This window comes from Peromyscus californicus, unplaced genomic scaffold (assembly GCF_007827085.1).
Source record: "Peromyscus californicus insignis strain IS unplaced genomic scaffold, ASM782708v3 Scaffold_13__1_contigs__length_99412109, whole genome shotgun sequence".
NCBI classification, from domain to species: Eukaryota; Metazoa; Chordata; class Mammalia; order Rodentia; family Cricetidae; genus Peromyscus; species Peromyscus californicus.
This window is the reverse complement of record NW_026294424.1, coordinates 79,504,874-79,528,008: the sequence shown is the minus strand read 5'-3', so window position 1 is coordinate 79,528,008 and position 23,135 is coordinate 79,504,874. Positions and strand designations below refer to the sequence as shown.

General features: G+C 37.2%; 1 protein-coding gene across 1 annotated transcript; it reads left to right on the top strand.

Annotated features, from left to right (window-relative positions):
* The first annotated feature begins 1,780 nt into the window (after window positions 1–1,780).
* On the top strand, window positions 1,781–19,960 carry LOC128108777 (transmembrane protease serine 11G). The gene is made up of 9 exons (XM_052735821.1): window positions 1,781–1,922; window positions 2,879–2,997; window positions 4,428–4,495; window positions 5,534–5,694; window positions 14,167–14,205; window positions 14,909–15,080; window positions 16,051–16,310; window positions 18,004–18,146; window positions 19,799–19,960. The coding sequence occupies exons 1-9, from the start codon at window positions 1,781–1,783 to the stop codon at window positions 19,958–19,960; spliced, it is 1,266 nt and encodes a 421-aa protein (XP_052591781.1).
* The last annotated feature ends 3,175 nt before the right edge of the window (window positions 19,961–23,135 follow it).

Genomic DNA, 23,135 nt, shown 5'->3' with positions numbered 1-23,135 from the left:
TATATTATTTACAATTATTATTTATAATCAAAGGAATAAATATTTTGGAATGAGTTTGCATGGTTAAGAGAACAAACGCTTTCTCACTTAAGACACATGCATGAAATGATAACAGAATCACAGTGATGTCTCAGGGGCTAAGGGTCTAGGAGGAGAGTCATTTAACAACTAACCATATCCTTTTGAACACATACACACACACACACACACACACATATTTTTGTGACACAACAAGCTCTTTATAAAAGTGTTTTCTATTGCTAACCCAGAGAGATAGTGGGTCCTTCTTTGAAGACATTTTTAACTATTCTAGAGTCCAAAAAAGATTCACTAACTTTTGTATAGAATTCTTTCAGAGCTGGAAAAATGTTTCAGGTGAACAAACAAACAAAGCACAATGCTTGCTCTGTGCAAATGTGAGGCTTGAAGTCCAGATCCTTGACACTTTGTCAATGTCAGGCATAGTGGCTTGCTAATAGGTCAATGTGAATGCCAGGCAGGCACAGCCGCTCACCTATAATGCTATTGCTAGGTAGGCAAAAGGGCTCACCTAGGATTCAATACATGAGAAGTGGATATTCTTCTAGGTTCTCTTTTGAATTGCAGAGGCATCACCATTCCCACATTGCTGCCCACAGTAACTATTCAGCTAATCTCTTCAGTTTGCTAAATGGTACTACTTTCTGCCTCTCCATGACCTGGAACATATCCTCTTGTTCAAGGACAGTTTTTACAGAACAAGAACCAACATGGTAAACTTCCAGAATTGTGTTCCTGTACAGTTTCTCCATGCATTAGATCACCCTGGACAACTCATGTCAGTGTTATCTAGTCCCAACTCTATAATTGCTCAGATTTTATCTTTACACTGCAGAACCTGACACTGGGATGGGAAAAAAATGTTAACATAATATCCTGTTTCCACAGAGCTTACCAAATTAACAGTCATTTCATGCCACCTTGAGACCTTCGCTGTGATTGGAAGCATGTGCTCTTTGCCGTGTTTGCAAACCACTGATACTATTATTATAATATCCATATTTAAGCTTATGTTCTATTTCCTTGATGTATTTGACCTTATCCTAGAAACATATTTTATTTAAAAAAATCACAGAATTGAATTGCTACAACTCTGTGTAATATTAATTATATCAAATCAGAGTTCTGAGTTCTCATTTTTGTTCATTCATCATATTGGTGATTTTTATTTTGTTAATTATTCTTCATTAAAATTCTCTTTGTGACTTGGCTGAGTCCATTCCAGTTTCATGTTCCTTATATTCAGTACAAATGATATGTCCTATATGAAGTAACTATGGCTTAAGTATAGAAGTGTGAAAAAGACAAACAAAAACAACTCCAGCGGACCAGGTCCCATTTCTGTCCCTCTAAATATCCATCTTTGAAGCTCTGCTAACTGCTGTCATTCACTACATGAAAAGAGTGACACAAATACTGTCATGTTCAGAGGTTCATCGGGATCTGAAGCCCATCAACCACATTTGTGATATTAGATCATGTACCAAATATAAAAAGAAGAAGAAAATTCAGAATACCTCTCATCATGGGTCAGAAATTATACATAGTAGTAGTAACCTCTGTGTAATACTGATAGTTCAAAGTTAAAAGTAAGTTTTAACTTTATTTTTACAGTATTTTTCTAATATTTCATTAAATATGTTCAAATGTTACCAAATATGATATAAGCTAATTATGAACTCCAGAGAAAAATCATTTGAATGTCAAAAATATTTGTCTCCGAGTCCTCCTTGTTTTTAATATGCATATTTCTCTCAAAAGGCCAGGGATCCTGGGTAGAAGAAAATGTTCCTGGAAACCATGGATGGTTGCTCTGACTACCACAGCTGTTTTGTTGGCTTTGGCAATAATCATTGGTCTTCTTGTTTACTTTTTAGTGTATGGTAAGAAAGACCCATTTTATTGTATTACTTTGGAAATTTGAAGACTGACTACATATATTTCTAAATCTTAGCATTTTCTCCAATTAGAGAATGAAATTTTCATTTGCATAAATTTGAGCAACAGTAACCTTTAATGTAAAAAATAAACTCTAATACTCAAAACCTGATGCTATTCATGTAATATCATCTTTGAATAGCACAGGAAGTTCACATGATATGCTGTTTACTGTGTGATGAAATATATGCTAACAGCAAAAATTTATTGTAGTAGAATTTTTAACTTTGCTGTCAACTTACTGTATTGTCATTAATTAATTGTTTACACTTTTGAATTGTCACCTGCTACGAAATACTGCCTATAATAGGTAGTAATTGTGTCAGGATACAACAAATAACCATGGTGGCTATGAAGATATATGATCATAAACTGGTTAGGGGGAGATACTAGCTACAGATATTGGATATTTAATTTTCTGAAGTGTACTGATTATATGACTGTCAGTCCGTTTAGTGTTGCTGCAATAAAATGCTTTATAAAATAGGATACTTTATTATTAAAAGAAACTTTAGTGATGGACAGTGATGCAGGCTAGTTTGAATGACTGCAACAAACTCCATCAAAACATGGAAGACTGTATTTTGAGAGGAGTGCATTTCAGGGTTGAGTAGTTTCTGAAAAAGAGGTCACATGGAAAGACAGGACATGAGAGACAAGGAAGAGCATGACTTTCATAAGAATTAATTACCTGTGAGGACTAACTCACTCCGTAAAACCAATATTAATCTCTGGACAATCACGATAGTCAGCTCCTCCTTTCCCCACCATGCTGTTCAGTATTATTACACGGAAGACCGATCTTCCAGTATAAAAACCATCAGAGAAAAAAGTATAAAGCCCCTACTTCTTTTGCCCAAAGGGATTAGCAGAAATTATCCATCTCTGTTCTGCCTTTCAGATCAGAAGACTTATTACTACCAGGCCTCCTTCCGGATTCCCAGCATTAAATATAGCTCAGATTTGTCCATAGAACAGTCAAGACTTCGGACAACCCTGAAAGAAAAACTCAGCAATGAGGTAAATTTGTGATTTGCTGCTATCATCATTGCTACCCTGGAAGTATGTAAGGTGGAGGGCAATAAGAGGAAACACCTGATATCAAATTCCGGCCTCAACACAAATCCATGTATACATATACAAGCATCTACATACATACATGATCTCCTAAACATGTGAATACACATACACACACCACAGGCAAGCAAAAAAAATGTAGAGAACATTGTTAGTTTGTAAATGATACAATGCAAGTCAGATTGAGCCTCTGGTGTGGAGTTTATGGAATAACTCACAGTACTAGTTGCAGATAGAGTAAACATTCTCCTAAAAGTAAATATGAAAACCAGGAACTAAATTGAATTTTGTATATTTCCTGTATAATATGTAAGTGATAATAATAATTTGTACATGTACATGGATGTATACATACCCAAAGCATGCCAGGTTCTTTATATAATAACTTGAAGTGGTTTCAATGCTTTTTATAGTAGATTTTTAAAATATTTTGTAAGTATATATAGTTTTATACTATAAATTATACATGTATAAATAAAACTGTTTTCATGAAAAAAATCCTTCTAAATAAGCTAAAAGGAAACATTTGGTCATTTGTTTTACTAACTGCTTTTGATCTCCTGATCTCCTGATCTCCCTAGTCTGTCGACTATAACATCATATGACATTTCACTGCAGAGGACTTCATAAATTAAATGAGATGAGTAAACAGCATTAATCTTACACAGCTCCTTTCACAATTTGGCAGCACTACTGAGGTTTGTGCAATGCTCAGACTCAGCTTGGTCAAGGTTAGCTTGACCGAGTCAGTTTGATGAGTCAATGATAGTAAACGGGCTTCCAAAAACCACCATCCTGCTGCCCCTGCTGCTTTGTTAAGAAATAAGTTGACCTAGGATATTTTACCACTGATAAAGTATTTCGTATAGTAAAGCCAAAATGGCATGCTGTGGCATTCATAGACATAATTTATTCTAAGTAAATATTTTGTACATTTCTCTTGACAAGTAATCAAATTTGGGGACGTGATCAAGTGTGCATCATCCTCCCAACCCCATTCTCTGAAGGATTAAAACTTCTCCTAAAACTGTTTTACAAAAACCTAAAAATTGATCTGACCATCACACTCAGAGACTAACATAACTGAGTTTCAAGGCATTGGATGTCAAGTGGATGATGAGTCCACGCATGGCAGCCTTACACAGTCTCTGGGCTCCAGCTTCTGCTTTTGAAATGTCTACCTTAATTAACTCTTTGTGCTGATCACCTTCAAATTATAGTAATTATTATATGACAGTAGGATTATGCTCAAATGAACTCCTTTGAGAAAACTATAAACAAACATAAGGTCAAAGACATTTTGTGTTACAGTGTATTTTAAATAAGCATTTTGAAATGTATACAATACTTAACAAAATTCACTTATTTTTCAGATAGATGTGATATTTCAAAGATCCAGTTTAAAGCATCATTATGTCAAATCTCAAGTTGTCAACTTCAGGTAACCACAGTTAAACAATTCACACCAGGAAAAGGCAACTTCGTGCTGTTTAGTTATTCTTTACCTATTTCCTCTGCAGACAGGATGTGAAGACTTTCCATATACCAAAGAAAAACTAGCACAGTCTTCTCACATTGCAATTGCTCCTACACAGAGTGCAGCGGGAGGGTGTCCTGAGTAATCATGAAATATGTTCTACTCTTCATCCTTTTAAAAAACAAAAAGCATTTCAATTGAAGATTCCTTAAATCCTAGTTATTTCTGTTTATTTCACTTGTTTTATAGTAAATATTTGCTAGGAATATTTAAAACACAAGAGTGTATACATATATGTGTTGTAGAATATTATTTTAAAATGTGTTACTTTTGTTTATGTTGCATTTGTTTAACTCTGTGAAACTGTGTTGCTTTGCCTGTCTAAAACACCTGATGGTCTAATAGAGAACTGAATGGCTAATAGCAAGGCAGGAGAAAGGATAGGTGGGGCTGGCAGGAAGAGAGAATATATAGAAGGAGAAATATGGGAAGAAAGAAGAAGAGGTAGCCAGAGAAGGAGGAGGACTCCAGGGGCCAGCCACCCAGCTATGCAGCAAACCACAGAATAAGAAAGAAAGGTATAAAAAATAGAGAAAGGTGAAAGCCCAGAGACAAAGGACAGACAGGTGAAAGCCAAGAAAAGCTGGCAAGCCAAGCCAAGCTAAGGCTGGGCATTCATAACTAAGAATAAGCCTCTGCATGTGATTTATTTGGGAGCTGGTTGGTGGGCCCCAAAAAAGAGTAAAAATAACATATGTGATATAAATACAAAGTTGGATTTATAATTTCCATTCTTCACTACAATTATGATTAAGTTTTATAGGTAGAAGGTAATCCTGGACTTAACATCTGTGTGACATATAAAGGAATAATCTTGACAATAAGTTGCATTAAGTATTTGTTTTATTTTCTTAAAGATACAAGTAATACTGAAGTATGAATAATATAGTATTAAGAATAATTACTAGGCCATTGTCTCACTTTGGTGACTTTCTTTTTCAGGCCCAGTAATGATGGTTTGAAAGCAGACATGCTGATTAAATTTCAGTTTCCCCTTAACAATGTGGACACTTTGAAAAGACAAGCTGATAGCATTTTGCACAAGAAGTTGCAATCTCCCGAGATCTTCTTGAAGAGAGACATTTCATTACCATATCTTAGAGGCAAGGAAGACTACTTTTTTCTTCTCACAATAGTTAACACTTTTAACTGTCTTCTGTCTACAGAGAAAGCTTCTTTATTTCACTATAAAACAAAACCATTTTTATTCTAGGTCTCTGAGTCACAAATGAACAGCTTCTCACTCATTTGGCAACAAAGATTATCTTCCCTTGGTTGGTATGAAAATAGTTATAAGAACTGTATAATTACTCAAGTATAAAAACACTTTTCTCTTACTAAAAGAAACATAGGCATCACCTTTTTAATTAAGTAACAGTGTGCATGATATTTAAAAACAACCTAACCTCCACTATTGGTACACTAATCTCTAAATTTTTTTTGGCAATGTTTTCCCCATCTGAATCTAGAATGTGAAGGTAATATGAACACACACGCACAAAAATAATATATAAAGGACAAACATGATCTGAGCTTAAGTGGAGCTCGTTTTAGGTTAACATACTCTTCCCACAGCACACAGGATCAGCTTGGCCTGGGACATAGAGTGAGCTGAAAAAAAATTCCAAGCCTTGCTAGGATGTATCTCAGCCATTAGAAAACAAATAAACAAATAAAAATCTATTTCACTTTCAACACAGACATAAAGAGGTAGTTCATAAAAATTTGGTATATGAGATTTTAAAAAGGGTTTTATAATTCTCAGACAGCCTCTAAATTAATTTAGGGATTGTCATAGCTTATCAGAATTTGTTTTAGATACAAAATGAGATAGAAAGCTAACAGCAAATTACAAGCTACCAGTGTATCTCCCCCCATTAGTTTCCCCCCAAATTGTTAGAGAGTGATTATGATATATCAAAAGGAAAGTTATATTTTGCTTTTGCCAAATGGAAAGATCACAAAGCCTAGCACGTATCCTTCCCCAAATTCTGAAGTCTTTCACTGTTTTGTCTTCTTTATAACTTCTAGAGTTCTTTTACTGTAATAATTTTTTTTTTTTTGGAGCTGAGGACAGAACCCAGGGCCTTGTGCTTGCTAGGCAAGCGCTCTACCACTGAGCTAAATCCCCAACAATAAATAATTTTGATATCAAGTCCCTTATATAAAATGTTACAGTATTGCTGTACGATGTATACAGGTCTCCCCAATGCGCTTTGTCTGTGTGTTTGTGTGTGTGTGCGTGTGCATGTGCGCACACGCACACACACACGTGTACATGCATGTTATTGTGTCAGAGCTTAAACCCAAGACCTTGGGCATGCTAGGTGAAATACTCTAGTCCCCTCATGTACTTTAAAAAACTTGTAGATTACTTTTAATACCCAATGTAGCATGAATTATATGTAAGTACTTGGTATACTATATTGTTTATGGAATATGATGGGAAAATATGTCAGATTCAGTGTTCATCAAATATTTCTGACTGTAAGTTAGTTGAATCCACTGTTGTAGAATAGATCAATACAGTGTGGACTGCAGCTAGTTGCATTTATAGAAGATGAAAAGAGGAAAGTAAGTCTGTACAATCTTGGCCCAGAACTGGTTTTAAACATTTTTATTTAGGTAAGAAGGGCACATGTATTGAGTCATGCCTCTGTATGAGAAAACAGCTCCATCATAGAAGTAGATCAACTTGTTCCTTAATAGAGACCAATATAGGATAAAGTTATAAATAAGCTACAAATTAACCATAATCCACTCCCCGTGGTTTATGGTCAAAAAGAGGGTAGGACTAAAGTACACTTGACTTTCAGGTGTAGGATGAACTGACCTTGAGACTGCTGCCTCCACAAATATTAAATCATGTTTCTGTAGACTTATATCATGGTATCACTACAAAGATATAGTAAGCAAATAGGTGTTGGTTACAGTACATATCTTACAGAACTCAATCAAGTATTGGTCATAATTGCTATTCATCTATTCACTCAGCAACTATGTATTGAAAATTATTTCTTCCAGGAACTGAAATCTCTGCACACCTAGAGCCAATATTCTTTTTTTTTTTTTTTTTTTTTTTTTTTTTTTTTTGGTTTTTCGAGACAGGGTTTCTCCGTGTAGCTTTGCGCCTTTCCTGGAACTCACTTGGTAGTCCAGGCTGGCCTCGAACTCACAGAGATCCGCCTGGCTCTGCCTCCAGAGTGCTGGGATTAAAGGCGTGCGCCACCACCGCCCGGCTAGAACCAATATTCTTTTTTTTCTTTTTTTTAAATTTTATTTTACAATATAATTTAATTCTAGATATCAGCCACGGATTCCCTTGTTGTCCCCCCTTCCACTCCCCCACCCCTGCCTTCCCCCCAGCCCATCCCCCATTCCCATCTCCTCCAGGGCAAAGACTCCCCCGAGGACTGAGATCAACCTGGTAGACTCAGTCCAGGCAGGTCCAGTCCCCTCCTCCCAGGCTGAGCCAAGCATCCCTGCATAAGCCCCAGGTTTCAAACAGCCAGCTCATGCACTGAGTACAGGACCTGGTCCCACTGCCTGGATACCTCCCAAACAGATCAAGTCAATCAACAATCAACTGTCTCACCCATTCAGAGGGCCTGATCCATTTGGGGGCCCCTCAGCCATTGGTTCATAGTTCATGTGTTTCCATTTGTTTGGCTATTTGTCCCTGAGCTTTATCCAACCTTGGTCTCAACAATTCTCGCTCATATAAACCCTCCTCTTTCTCGCTAACTGGACTCCCAGAGATCCACCCGGGGCCTAGCCATGGATCTCTGCATCCAGATCCCTCAGTCATTGAATGGGGTTTTTAGCACGACAATTAGGGTGTTTGGCCATCCCATCACCAGAGTAGGTCAGTTCGGGCTGTCTCTCGACCATTGCCAGCAGTGTATTGTGGGGGTATCTTTGTGGATTTCTGTGGGCCTCTCTAGCACTTTGCTTCTTCCTATTCTCATGTGATCTTCATTTACCATGGTCTCCTATTCCTTGTTCTCCCTCTCTGTTGTTGATCCAGCTGGGATCTCCCGCTCTCCCAAGCTCTCTTTCCTCGACCCTCGCCCTTCATTACCCCCACTCATGTCCAGGCTGTTCCTGTAGATCTCATCCATTTCTCCGTCATTGGGCTATTCCCGTGTCTTTCTTGGGGTCCTGTTTTCCAGGTAGCCTCCCTGGTGATGTGAGTAGCAGTCCAGTCATCCTTGTTCCACATCTAGTATCCTCCTATGAGTGAGTACATACCATGTTTGTCTTTCTGAGTCTGGGTTACCTCACTCAGGATGATTTTTTCTAGATCCATCCATTTGCCTGCAAACCTCATGATGTCATTGTTTTTCTCTGCTGAGTAGTATTCCATTGTGTATATGTACCACATTTTATTTATCCATTCATCAGTTGAAGGGCATCTAGGTTGTTTCCATGTTCTGGCTATTACAAACAATGCTGATATGAACATAGCTGAGCAAGTGCCCTTGTGGTATGATTGAGCATTCCTTGGGTATATGCCCAAGTGTGGTATAGCTGCATCTTGGGTGAGATTGATTCCCAATTTTCTTTTTTTTTTTTTTGGTTTTTCGAGACAGGGTTTCTCTGTGTAGCTTTGCGCCTTTCCTGGAACTCGCTTTGGAGACCAGGCTGGCCTCGAACTCACAGAGATCCGCCTGGCTCTGCCTCCCAAGTGCTGGGATTAAAGGCGTGCGCCACCACCGCCCGGCGATTCCCAATTTTCTAAGAAAGCGCCATATTGATTTCCAAAGTGGTTGTACAAGCTTGCATTCCCACCGGCAGTGGAGGAGAGTTCCCCTAGCTCCACATCCTCTCCAGCATAAGGTGTCTTAGCCATTCTGACAGGCGTAAGGTGGTATCTCAGAGTCGTTTTGATTTGAATTTCCCTGATAATTAGGCATGTTGAGCAATTCCTTAAATGTCTTTCAGCCATTTGAGTTTCCTCTGTTGAGAATTCTCTGTTTAGTTCTATAGCCCATTTCTTAATTGGACTGTTGGGCATTTTGATGTCTAATTTCTTGAGTTCCTTATATATTCTGGATATCAGTCCTCTGTTAGATGTGGCGTTGATGAAGACCTTTCCCATTCTGTAGGCTGTCGCTTTGCCTTGTTGACCGTATCCTTTGCTCTACAAAAGCTTCTCAGTTTCAAGAGGTCCCATTGATTGATTGTTTCTCTCAGTGTCTGAGCTACTGGTGTTATATTTGGGAAGTGATCTCCTATGCCAATGCGTTCAAGACTACTTCCTACTTTCTCTTCTAGCAGGTTCAGAGTAGCTAGATTTATGTTGAGGTCTTTGATCCACTTAGACTTAAGTTTTGTGCACGGTGATAGATATGGATCAATTTGCAGCCTTCTACATGTTGATATCCAGTTATGCCAGCACCATTTGTTGAAGATGTTTTCTTTTTTCCATTGTGCACTTTTCGCTTCTTTGTCAAAAATTATATGTTCATAGGTGTGCGGATTATTGTCAGGGTCTTCAATTCAATTCCATTGGTCCACATGTCGGTTTTTATGCCAGTACCAAGCTGTTTTTATTACTGTAGCTCTATAGTAGAGCTTGAAGTCAGGGATCATGATGCCTCCAGAGGTTGTGTTATTGTACAGGATTCTTTTGGCTATCCTGGGTTTTTTGTTTTTCCATATGAAGTTGAGTATTATTCTTTCCAGGTCTGTGAAGAATTGTGTTGGTATTTTGATGGGGATTGCATTGAATCTGCAGATTGCTTTTGGTAAGATTGCCATTTTTACTATGTTAGCCCTGCCTATCCATGAGCATGGGAGATCTTTCCATTTTCTGACATCTTCTTCAATTTCTTTTTTAAGGGAATTAAAGTTCTTGTCATATAGGTCCTTCACTTGCTTGGTTAGTGTTACCCCAAGGTATTTTATATCGTTTGTGGCTATTGTAAAGGGTGATGTATCTCTGATTTCCTTCTCAGCTTCTTTGTCCATTGTATATAGGAGGGCTACTGATTTTTTTGAGTTGATCTTGTATCCTGCTATGTTGCTGAAGGTGTTTATAAGCTGTATCAGTTCCTTGGTGGAATCTTTGGGGTCACTCAAGTATACTATCATGTCATCTGCAAATAGGGAAAGCTTGACTTCTTCCTTTCCAATTTCCTTATTTCGTCTTATTGCTCTGGTTAGAACTTCAAGTACTATATTGAATAAGTATGGGGAGAGTGGACAGCCTTGTCTCATTCCTGATTTTAGTGGAATTGCTTTGAGTTTCTCTCCATTTAATTTGATGTTGGCTGTTGGCTTGCTGTAAATTGCCTTTATTATGTTTAGGTATGTTCCCTGTATTCCTGATTTTTCCAAGACCTTTATCATGAAGGGGTGTTGAATTTTATCAAATGCCTTTTCTGCATCTAGTGAGATGATCATGTGGTTTTTTTCTTTGAGTTTGTTTATATGGTGTATTACATTGATGGACTTTCATATGTTGAAACACCCTTGCATCCCTGGGATGAAGCCTACTTGTTCATGGTGGATAATTGTTTTGATGTGTTCTTGGAGTCTGTTTGCCAGTATTTTATTGAGTATTTTTGCATCAATGTTCATGAGGGAGATCGGTCTGTAGTTCTCTTTCTTTGTTGTATCCTTGTTTGGTTTAGGAATCAGGGTAATTGTAGCCTCTTAGAAGGAGTTTGGTAATGTTCCTTCTGTTTCTATTATGTGAAACAATTTAGAGAGTATTGGTATTAACTCTTCTTTGAAGATCTGGTAGAATTTTGCGCTGAAACCATCTGGTCCTGGGCTTTTTTTGGTTGGGAGACTTTTAATGACTGTTTCTATTTCCTTAGGGGTTATTGGACTATTAAAATAGTTTATCTGGTCTTGATTTAACTTAGACATGTGGTACCTATCCAGAAAATTATCCATTACTTTTAGATTTTCCAGTTTTGTGGAGTAGAGGTTTTTGAAGTATGACCTGATGATTCTCTGGATTTCCTCAATGTCTGTTGTTATGTCCCCCTTTTCATTTCTGATTTTGTTGATTTGGATGCTCTCTCTCTGTCTTTTGGTTAGTTTGGATAAGGGCTTGTCTATCTTGTTGATTTTCTCGAAGAACCAACTCTTTGTTTCATTATTTTTTTGTATTGTTCTCTTTGTTTCTATTTTATTGATTTCAGCTCTCACTTTGATAATTTCCTGGCATCTATTCTTCCTGGGAGACTTTGCTTCTTCTTGTAGAACCAATATTCTAACTGAAAGGAGAAAGACAGTGAATAAACTGGACAACAACAAATAATGTGGAATTCCATGAGAGAGTAGAGCGCAACATGAGACTTCAGCTTTCTTTGTCATGGAAAGAGGGAAGGAGTCTTTTAAGTTGAGATCTGAAAGACAGAAAACCCATCAGGAAAAGGCCATTAGTAAAGTGTTCTGATGAAGTAGGCAGCTAGATGGTAAAAAAATTGCCAGCAGAAACAACACCTGAACACAGTCAAGACCTTGCAAGCCAAGAGTAAGGAGGAGGAGCAGTTCAGTGACACTGAGGACATATTAGGGTCCTGGCCACCTAGGGCCAGCTAGGAAGTCTACATTTATTGTAAAGGTTAAGGAAGACATAAGAGGATATTTATTATTGACAGACCCTAATCCTAAGGATTTTCTATAATTAACTTCCTAACAGTGCTTCCAACCCAATGTCCCTTGAGTCTGACTGCTGAGAGCTGCTGGTTGCAATGGCTTTACCAGAGGCCATGGAAGTATATAGCATGTGATAACTAGTGTTCAGCAGTCAACCCACTAGATGAATAATTCTCTGATGGGGAGCCTCACTTGGTGAAGCCATGGGGTCACTTATTGTAAATGACTGATTGTTTCTGTCTGTAATTTCTCTCATGTGCCACACTACATTTCTTGCCTAATAACAGCTATGGGTATTCTCCCCCACTGCTTGTGTGTTTATCTTGAGAAAATATTTCATCTTTTGGGCACACATATAGCTGGGGATTTTCAGGAAGATTTCTGCATAATCTGTATATAATTCTGATGAATAGAAATAATGCTAGAATATATTTCATAACTGACATAGGAAAGTAACAGTGTTCTTAGTCACAAAGACAGCTAATTTTGGACTTCAGAACAAATTCAAAACAGACTAGCTGCCCCTGCAGAAAATACACAAATTCCCAGGTTTATTGCTGAACGAAGATCAGACATAAAGCAACTTTGGTAGCCATAACCCTCTGTAGTAATTGACTTTCTGTATGTATCCCTACCACTCAAGGTTCAGCCAACTAATTGTTTATTGCTTAGGTCCTATGTTTCAATGTCACTTTCTGTCTGGGAAAGAGCTATGTGCATGGCCAAGTGTTGCTCACTGGCCAGTCTGTGTGATCTCCCTAGCTTAAGAAAAAACGGTGTGATTTATCATGTGTTATGAGAATGGGTTGGACCCTGAAAATGTAACTTATCATTGTCCAGAGTTGGGCTGTTGAGGTGAGTGAGGTGTGTGTGTGTGTGTGTGTGTGTGTGTGTGTGTGTGTGTGTGTGTGCTGAAAGAGAGATGTAGCTGAGTGGGTAGAGCGATATAGAAAATATAGTTGTGTCGAAGAGAAACATGTATGTAGGAGAGGTGTATGTGATATGAGATGCATAGCTGTGGCTGTGTGGAGATTTGTAACTGGGGAGACAAGGAAAATGAAGCTGTATAGAAGAGATGTAACTGTATATAGAAATGTATGGCTGTGCAGGAGAGAGATATATGAATGTATGGAAAAGGAGACATAGCTGTAAGTAAAGAATGTAGCTGTGTGGAAATAGATTTCCAGAAAGAGATTTCTTAAGTTGAAGTAAAAAAGAAAGTTATCATCAGAAAGCATGTGTTTCCTTATTTAATCCTCAGTTGAAAAAAAATTTAGCCTCCAGATAGATAAGAATTTTTTTCTAAAGTCCCACTACTCTGAGGCATTCTATACACAGCTCTAGAGTAGTTCTTGGAGCTGGACTCCCGGACTGTGTTATCTGACCTAAAGACCTGACACTGAAATGCCAGACTAGTTTTTGTCTGAATATACTTGACTCTGAGTCTCACTACAATGCTGGCATAAAGTGAAATACAAGTGACTTGGGAAGACAACCACAGATTATGCCATTTTCTATTTTGGCTTATGAATAGAAATGATAACATGTTGGATGCAGGTAGAATTTGATACAATTGTAAAAAATCTGTGGGCCAGTCCTAGATGCCAGGCATGGAAGACAGTTTGAACACTTGTACTATATAGTATCATGCAAGTAAGGATGTTGTAGGGCACATGTAAAAATGGCCCTACACACCTTTTATTTAATTTCTACTTCAATAAATTGGTATGACATTAGTCTTTTAGACAAATAATGTCTGTCTTTGTCAATGACTTTGTAATAATCCCAGGATCTTCCTGAAATCTATGTACAATCAGAATCTTAATTGATATTACGTTGGCTTTCCTCACTAGTACAGTTTTTCCCAATCTAAGGATTTCATGCCATGTAGGCATTGTATTTTAAATTATAGCAGTTATGTCACTGAAAAAATGACCTTGATTTCACTTTTTTTCCAGAAATGAATGCAGCACAAGCAGAGAATATTCTAAACAGTGGTAAGTCCACAATTGCCACTGATACATTATTAAATCAAAGAATCACGCTCACAACACCCTTTCTCCGTCATCATGTGTGCCATTTCTCAACACCTACCGTGTTTCTAGAGGGATATGTGGCCTACTTTTAATCAATGAGAAAATTACTAATAGTTAGACTTGCTTTCATGAATTCTATGCTGTATTTTCTCTTTCAGTAGTAAGATTTCCTGCTGACCTCTTTAACAATTTCCTTGAATTTTTCCAGTTTATTTTTATTTGGCTTACTTTGTTAAAATCTAAAATTTTTCATAGATTTACATGAAAGCCACTAGCTATAATATGTAAAATAATATTTATTTAATGGATTTAGACATATTATGGATGTAATCTATCTGCAATAAATGTCAAATATCACTGGAGTAACCTGTTACACAGAACAGGACTCAGAAACTATGAAAAACTAATAACCAAGGAAAATTGCTTCAAATGCACTAAAGAAGATGATAGCTAACTTTTAATTATTAGTGACTTAATTACAAAACATGCACACTCAATCGACTTGACTATCCATCACCCTCAGAATGTTTACTGTTAATTTCAATCACTATTTTAAAGGCAAGACACATCCTTAAATGTTTTCATGCTTAACTATTTGCTGAAGACATCCAGACACATGTATAACCCTCTGCAAAGAACCACGTTCTTTCTTTCTGGCTGGCAGACTGTGGCTTGGGGAGGGAGTACCCACAGACAGCCAGAATCGCTGATGGCAAAGCTGCAGACAAAGCTTCCTGGCCATGGCAAAGCAGCCTGCAGGTGGATGGCGTCCACCTCTGCGGTGCGTCTCTGATTGGCTCCCAGTGGCTCCTGACCTCTGCTCACTGCTTTGATACGTGAGTCCTCGGGTTCCTCTCTTGAGGCCCCCAGCCCCACTGCTTCTCACATTCATGTCCCATCATCCTTACCTCTTCTTCATCCTTTCCATGAACATCGTAGCCCCCTGTTGACAGGAGTAGAAAAGAATACCAATTACTAAAGAGTAGGGCAAAGAGTAGGTTGCTTTCAATTCCAACTGAATACATATTGTGTAATAATCTCAGTTTTAACTATAAGCAAGTTAACGGTGAAAAATCAACTATGTTCACCAGTTTTCCTGAAATACATTGAGGTTTTCTTTTAGTTCCATTAATTATATCCCAATCTACAATTCACATCTGATATTCTACATGAATATCATTGGTTATATGTTTTTATCTCTGTATGACTATTGAAGATTTGACATATGGTACTGTTGGAGAAAAAAAAGGAAATATGATAACTCTAGTGAAATTCAAATAAAATGGGGAAATATTCTGGATAAAATGCCCAATGGAAAAGAATCATTAGAAAAACATACAAAATATGGGTACAAATTTATCTTTCTTCTGTGTCTCTGCCTTTTTTATCTTTTTTTGTCTATGTCTTCCTCTTCCTGTACCTTTGAATAAAAATATATAACTGTGCATGATTATAGGTATGTATATTTACAGAAATATATATACATAATTATATCTAGCATTTTTATTTTCTTCAAATAATATATTTTTATAATAAAATAGCAGTAATGTATTATTTCCTTAAGAATGCATATTCATCCTCAAAGAGAATAACTAAACCTATTTTGTAATAGAATATTTCTTATCAACTAGAATGCAGACTATGAGGATGGGAAAGCCTAAAAACAAGATAGTGGGAAAGACCAAATCAACTATGACCTTAAAGAATTTGCCCTTCTCCTATGTTTATGTTCCATTGCCCATCCAGAATCCTGGGCAATTCTAGACCAGAAATGACCCCACTATGCTCCTTTTAATTTGTGATCAGTTACAAAAACCCCAAACTGTGGACAGTCAGTTTTGGAACAACCCTAAGCCGTCCACTGACGACAAGAAAGATGGCGTCCATCATCATTCATGAGAACTATGCAGCCCACAAGCATGACGATGATATTGCTGTGGTCAAGCTCTCCAGCCCAGTCCTGTTTTCCGAAAACCTGCGCAGAGTCTGTCTCCCTGATGCTACCTTTCAAGTCTTGCCAAAGAGTAAAGTGTTTGTCACAGGATGGGGAGCACTGAAAGCAAACGGTGAGTACCTGAGAAAAACAAGGATGCCAACAATGCAAACCTAAGCTGCTTCTTCTGCGTGGTAATTTCCAATGAAATGCAAAGTATAAATCAAGATAATCCCATGAAAAATCACAGCAAAAATATGAAAACTTCAGCTATAAACAGTGTTCTTACACTTATATTTAACACAGTAGTTAATGTAGTAACAAAAATAGCCATTTTACAGACTATTTTCATACTTTCAGAACTTTCTTTTTGAAGCTTATCAGAGGGTATTCTTTCATATATCCTTTCAGCCCCCATCTTTCATATGGAGTGAGTCGGTTCTGTCTGTCTGACTCACACAGTTTGTAAACACTAATCATGATGAGCTCCATGATGGGCCAAACTGTAAACAGAAGTGGCTTTGACCAAGGAATCCAAATAGCTATTCTTGCCTGACATTAAATATTAAATGGGAGCCGCTGATCCATATATCTCTGAGGTTGGTGGCAATATCAAGTTGAGGCATATAACATTTTGCTCCACTGAATAATGCCCAATAAACAGCAAGCACAGATTTTTAGCTGTGGGCGTGAGTCTTGGGTTTCTATGCTTCTTCTTTATTGTCATCTTCTTTCTTTTCCTCCGCCTTTAGTTTTTAATTGAAAATGGATTCTTATACCATACAATATATCCAGACCACAGCTTTCCCTCCCACCACTCCTCCTAGCTCTCTCCCCACCTCCCTTTTCCCCAGATCCACTAAGCCTCCAATTCAGAAAATTCCTCCAAGAGACAATCACCAAACAGGTCAAAACAAGATACACTAAGACAAGGCAAAAGCCCTCATTTGAGGCTGGACAAGGCAACCCAATAGGAGGAAAAGAGTCCCAAGAACAAGTAAAAGAGTCAGAGACATACCTGCTCCTACTGTTAGGAATCCCCACAAAAACACCAAGCTAACAGCTGTAGCATAGATGCAAAGACCTCTAAGTCCCTGAGTTCTTAATTATGCCAACTCTTTTATGAAAAGAAATAGAATTTCATATGAATGACATTTTTAATTGAAGCTGTTAAATGAAAACATAGTGGCTTAAAATAGTATTACATTCAAGTAAGTGGCATTTTTGTATTACAATTCATGCAAATGAATCAATCAGTGTTGTTAGTGAAGAAGATAGATTGGGTGTGTTATCTTCCTATTTGTACTGGTGTTTGTTTTGAACAGCAAGCCATATTATTTCCATTGTACACATCATCCTTCTCATGAAGCTATTGGATCCCATAGAATGAAACTTGATTCTTGGTAATCCTATTCTTTCTAAATGATTTATAATTTGGAAATGTCTATGTCTTTGTAAAGGATGCTATGGGAATCTGGGTAGATTCCAGGTGTGGAAAAACAACTTGTTTTTAAACTGGCATTGTTTATGTGATTATTCAGCCATGTAATCATGGCAAGACTCTTAACCAGGTGAACTTCAATTTTTCCAACTAAAATCTAGAATACTTATATCTATCCTTGGTAGTTTTTTCAAGGACCAAATAGATAACAGTAATAAGTGTGCCAAATATGGTATCTATACACAGAAGTCGCCATAAAGTGTAACTGATCCTGAACACTGTCATCCAGTCCCAAATTCTGTAACTTGAAAACTGATGTTTGAGCTCATGTCATAATAATGAGACTTCCAACAATTCCTCATCTATTTATTGTTTCCCTATTTAGGTCCCTTTCCCAATTCTCTGCAAGAAGTTGAAATAGAGATCATAAGTAATGATGTATGTAACCAAGTTAATGTATATGGTGGTGCTATATCATCAGGAATGATATGTGCTGGATTCTTGACAGGAAAACTAGATGCCTGTGAGGTAAGTATATTCTAATCCACAAAAATGACTCTACTCAGTTAGGATGAAATAACTGATCACAGAGTAATATCATTAAATATAGTTCCAGAAATTAACTTGTGGAGGAAAGAGGAGATGTGAAGAGGGACTGAAGAACACCAAGACATATAGCTCCTCATGAAACACCATATTGAACAGAGATATCTAAACAAGGATTTCAGTTGCAAATCAGAACTCTTAGTAGAGATCAAAAATTCAGATAGACAGTAGAAAATGAGCATGAAGCCACAGAATAAAGCTAAGTCTACTAAACTTTGAATATCTCATTCCTATTAAGTTCAAGCCACTGTGAGACAAGATCTGCTGATATTTGTACTTAAATAGCTTGTGCCCAAATAGAATTACACTATTGAAAAAAATAATTACCTGCAGTCATTCCTATAAATGTAGTACATCACAGATCATTTTTCAAATTATACAAGTAGCATTTCTTCATACTTGCAACACATTAATTTTAAGCACTAAGCATTATCAGTTCCAAATATGGCTATTTGAAGAACTAAAAATAACTAACAAATTAAAGAAGTGACTTAAAGCATTTGTGACTGGGCACAAGAACATAGTGATTCCTTGATGAATTAATATTAGCTCTGATAGCTTGGCATGTGTGTGACATTTGTTGTATGAAAAGGTATCACTGTTGACCTGACATTGGCTGTCATACAATGTTAATGAATATTTGTTCATTTATTCAACTTTTTGTGAATCACAGGTTACTGTGGACATTACTGAGAGAAACTAAAATTTAAAAAAATGCAATGATTTTGCAATTTCATTAGGGCACATGTTACTATAGCAAAGGAAGAAATTCAGGCTTTAGCTACACATTCTAGAATACAAGGTATCTTTCCAATCCCTCCCTGAGAAGGAGAAACAAGATGTAAATCCAACATACAATGGAATCACATGACTTATAGAATAAACATGATACGCTCCAGAGCCGACATTGTTGTCTTACTGGCTCATGCTTCCTCTTGCCATTAGAACAGTAAGAGCATGAGGATCTGAATAACAATGGAGGCCTATGGGAAAGGAGCTGAGGAGGAGGATTGCCTTTAATAGATCAGTGTGTTCATACTGTGCACCAGACACTGGAAGAGACTAAGAATAGGAGGAATGTAGAAAGGAGGGAGCCTCAAAATTTCTTCAGGAGCCTCTGCCTCCTCCAAACTCTACCATTTCCCTCATTTTAAGAAAGTGTAATAAACTATCACCGGGTATTTTTTATTTTTGGAAAGGATAAAGTCATTAGTTAAAGATAGATTTTAAATCTTTTTTTTAAAATCTTAGGTTAAAAATAACTGAGAAATCCTTATGATTTAAGTATATAAAGGTGTTTATTGGGGACTCGCTTTAGCCTTTCAGTAATAAATATGGCACACTTGAAAGAACATTCCAGAACACCCTTCTACTGATTAGTAAGAGTGGAACAAGGTGAAAATCAAATATAAAACAAGGCATCACTTCTAGCTAATGGAGTTAAACAAGCTTCGTGGAAGAGTTAGCATGTTAGTTCCAGGTATGGGTTTATTAGGCAGTCAGGAGCCAATTAGCTCTCATTTCTGACACACTTTTATTTCTCACATTGGTTACATGTTTTTCCTCTTTTCTAGGGTGATTCTGGAGGGCCCCTGGTTATTTCAAATGATAGAAATATCTGGTATCTTCTTGGAATTGTTAGTTGGGGAATCGACTGTGGAAAAGAAAACAAGCCCGGAATTTACACCAGAGTGACTCATTATCGGAACTGGATTAAATCTAAAACTAACATCTAATGCAATAGCCACCCCTTATCCAAACTGAAGTGTCATACACGGCCTCTGGCAAATTGTATTCAGTGTTCATTGCCATGAACATGGTCATCTAGTTCAAAATGCAAATGAGCATGATGTGGTGACCTTCTTAAATCAGAAGGGCACAAGACTTTCTTTCACATCATTGGAAAGTTTCCACCAACCATGATCACAAAAGATGTCCTCTGTTCCATGAAGATCTACATTCCACAAAGTGTCTAATTAACTCCCTGCTCACCTCTGTTTGCCTACTTCATACTTTTTCAACTTACAGTAATCTGGAGGTTGAATAAATACTAACTGAGCAGCTACCCACTGCTTCTCTCCAGACCCTTCTCTCGTGCCGCCTCAGTTTTTATCTTCTTCATAGACAATCCTCACTGGCGATTGGTTGGTCCACTGACTAGACATGCCAAGTTAATCAGTCTAAGCCACTGGTGACAAATGATGGAGAAGTCACTAGACATGAGGCTAGGACTTAGGAGATGGCAATGAGCAGGTCCATTCCTTTTCATCTTCAGATACGCTTTTAACCGTTCTCTGAACCTCTGTATTTGTATTTTTGTATATTTTACTTAGACAGTTTATCTGACACATATTTTGAAGCAGTGGGTGAGATTTTTTAATCACATAAGAGAAGAATTAGAGAAATTTCCTTGTATAAATACCTTTTTATACTTGGAAATTAAAAGTGATGTTTTGGCCTCTTTCATTCATGAAAGGTAAATGAGTAAGAGTCTAATAAGTTACTCTCAGTTCCATCTCTAAATTGAGAGATGTTTCAATTCTTGTATATGTTTCAATTCTTGTATAAATTTATTTCTTTAATTGTAGTTTATATTCTCTTAATTCATTTTACTTAAACAGTTTTATTTTCAACCAGGTTTAGAACAACTAAGTACCTATAAGATGAGAAGTCAGCATAAATTAATTCCAAGAAAATATAAATATCTGACATGTGAAGCTAAAGCCTCAGTAGACAGTCATAAAATATTTGATACAAAGTGTTAGTAAAGATGTTGTTGTGCATTGTTTGAATTTATTGTTAAACAGCAAGTATTCTGCAATAGAATATTTAAATAAAATATTCAAATAATCAAGAAAACATCTTTAGAATACCTAAGTTTTGATGATAAAATTGTCATTTTCACATGTATTTAGTTGCACATTTTGTAGTCTTACCTGGGAGTATAGAGTAGTATTGAACCAAACTCAGAATTACTCTGTACATCTTTACCCTCCTTTTATAATTGGTGAGTTAACTGCTGTGTTTTCATTGGGGTTTTGTATTGAGTCTTGTTTAACACATCACACTTGTACATATTGAAATGTATTTATGATAATAAACCAAATTTGTTCTCTCTGTGTTGTCCCTGAGGGATTGTTCAACTTTCATGTTGCTGACATTTTGTCACAGATGCTTCTTTGTTTGGGAAAGGAGGGAGATCATTACGGGCATGGCAGGCCACTTGGTGACATTCCTTCTACATCTGAGATGCCTGGAGGACACAGTAACCTCCCCCCCCCCCCACACACACACACATCCACTCCCCTCCTCAGCTTTTCTTCTACAAGTTGTAACATTCAAAACTAGCCCTAGACAGCTACAACATGTTCCCAGTAGAGCAAGATTGCCTTCAGTTAAGAACAGCTACTTTGAAATCATTAGTGGAAAAAGTCACTACAAAAATTAATGTATTCAAGGTCTCCTTACCAGCATTTGGAAATATTATTTTATCTTACTTTTAATAATGTCAGTACATTTAAATGATAGTAGTGTCTATGACCCCATCATATATACATAACACTAGCCAAATGCAGATCTTTTGGAAACTGAATTTGTTTGGAAGAAGTTAAAAGAAGATCCATATGCAAACAATCCATAGACAGACAGACAGACAGACAGACGACAGTGAGGAACTGATGAGGTGCAATGGAATTACCTTTCAGATTCCTAAGTGATAATTAGCTGCTACAAGTATGATTTTGGGTCAAATACATTAAGTATCACTTGAAATGGCATTTATGGATTCAGCCGAGGCAGAACGGCTCAGCTTGTCACCCACTAACACTGCAGAGTAGAGAAACTTACAAAGAATCACTAAGCCCTAAAAGATATTCTGTTCAATATGGTAGCCACTACCCAGATTTAAGCTGATTTTTAAAATTAAAATTTCATTTCCTCATTTGGACTAATGTTGTAAGCAAAAAAAAAAAAATAGCCATATGTGACTATATATATATAATACTCTTGCTTTGTCACCACAGGAAACTCTAATGGCTACAACTTGACTCGACTATCCTAGGAAACACCTATATGATCACTTATTCATTCATCTAACAAATTTATTGAACCTATGAATGGAAGTTCCTGTAAATAAAAAAAAAAAGTCACAGCTGTGTTAAAGATTCTAAGAGTTTGATTAACTTACTATAAAGTCTATGAGTACAGAGAGTTGGAATGTTGCAGGTCCAATTATCTGCATTTATCTTGAGCCTCCTTAGAAGCCATTCATTGCCCACCTCTGTGTGTGAACTAACATCCTTGTGGCTAATACGTAAACTTTCCTAGAATATACTAACCGACCACTAGCTTCCATGAACCCAAAAGCTAAGGATGTCATCAGATAGCTTCTGAGGCCTACCAGAGAGTCTTCCCTGTTTTGAGGTAACTAGCTACCTAAAAGTCTCATCAAAATATTTTATTGCCTTAATTTCTATCTTCCTTTTGTTCTATAACTATTAAAATTTAACAAACCAGCTACCACAGTAGAACATGGCTTTCAGCATAACTTGAATATATATTCCCAGGTCGTGGGCACTCATATTTGGACCAGAATACACTATATCATGTTCTCTCTGAGGTGAGAGCTGTGTTTCTGTGTTAATTACCTCCATAGGGTAGGTATCAGGTATTCCAGATGTTGTGTATGCAGCTGTGTTCAAAACCAGGTCTCTACTCTCCAGACCATCAAAGGAGTTAATGGTATTTTGGATAACTGCCACCTCAGCAGTAGGCCCCCTGAGGGATATGTGTTGGCTAGCATGCCAAGGACACGTTTAGATTCTTCTTCTGGTAGCCATTGCATCAGAGGAAAGGAAACTCTTCCAGATGTAGTAACACAGCCCCATACCACAGGCGAGGCTGAAGTAAAAT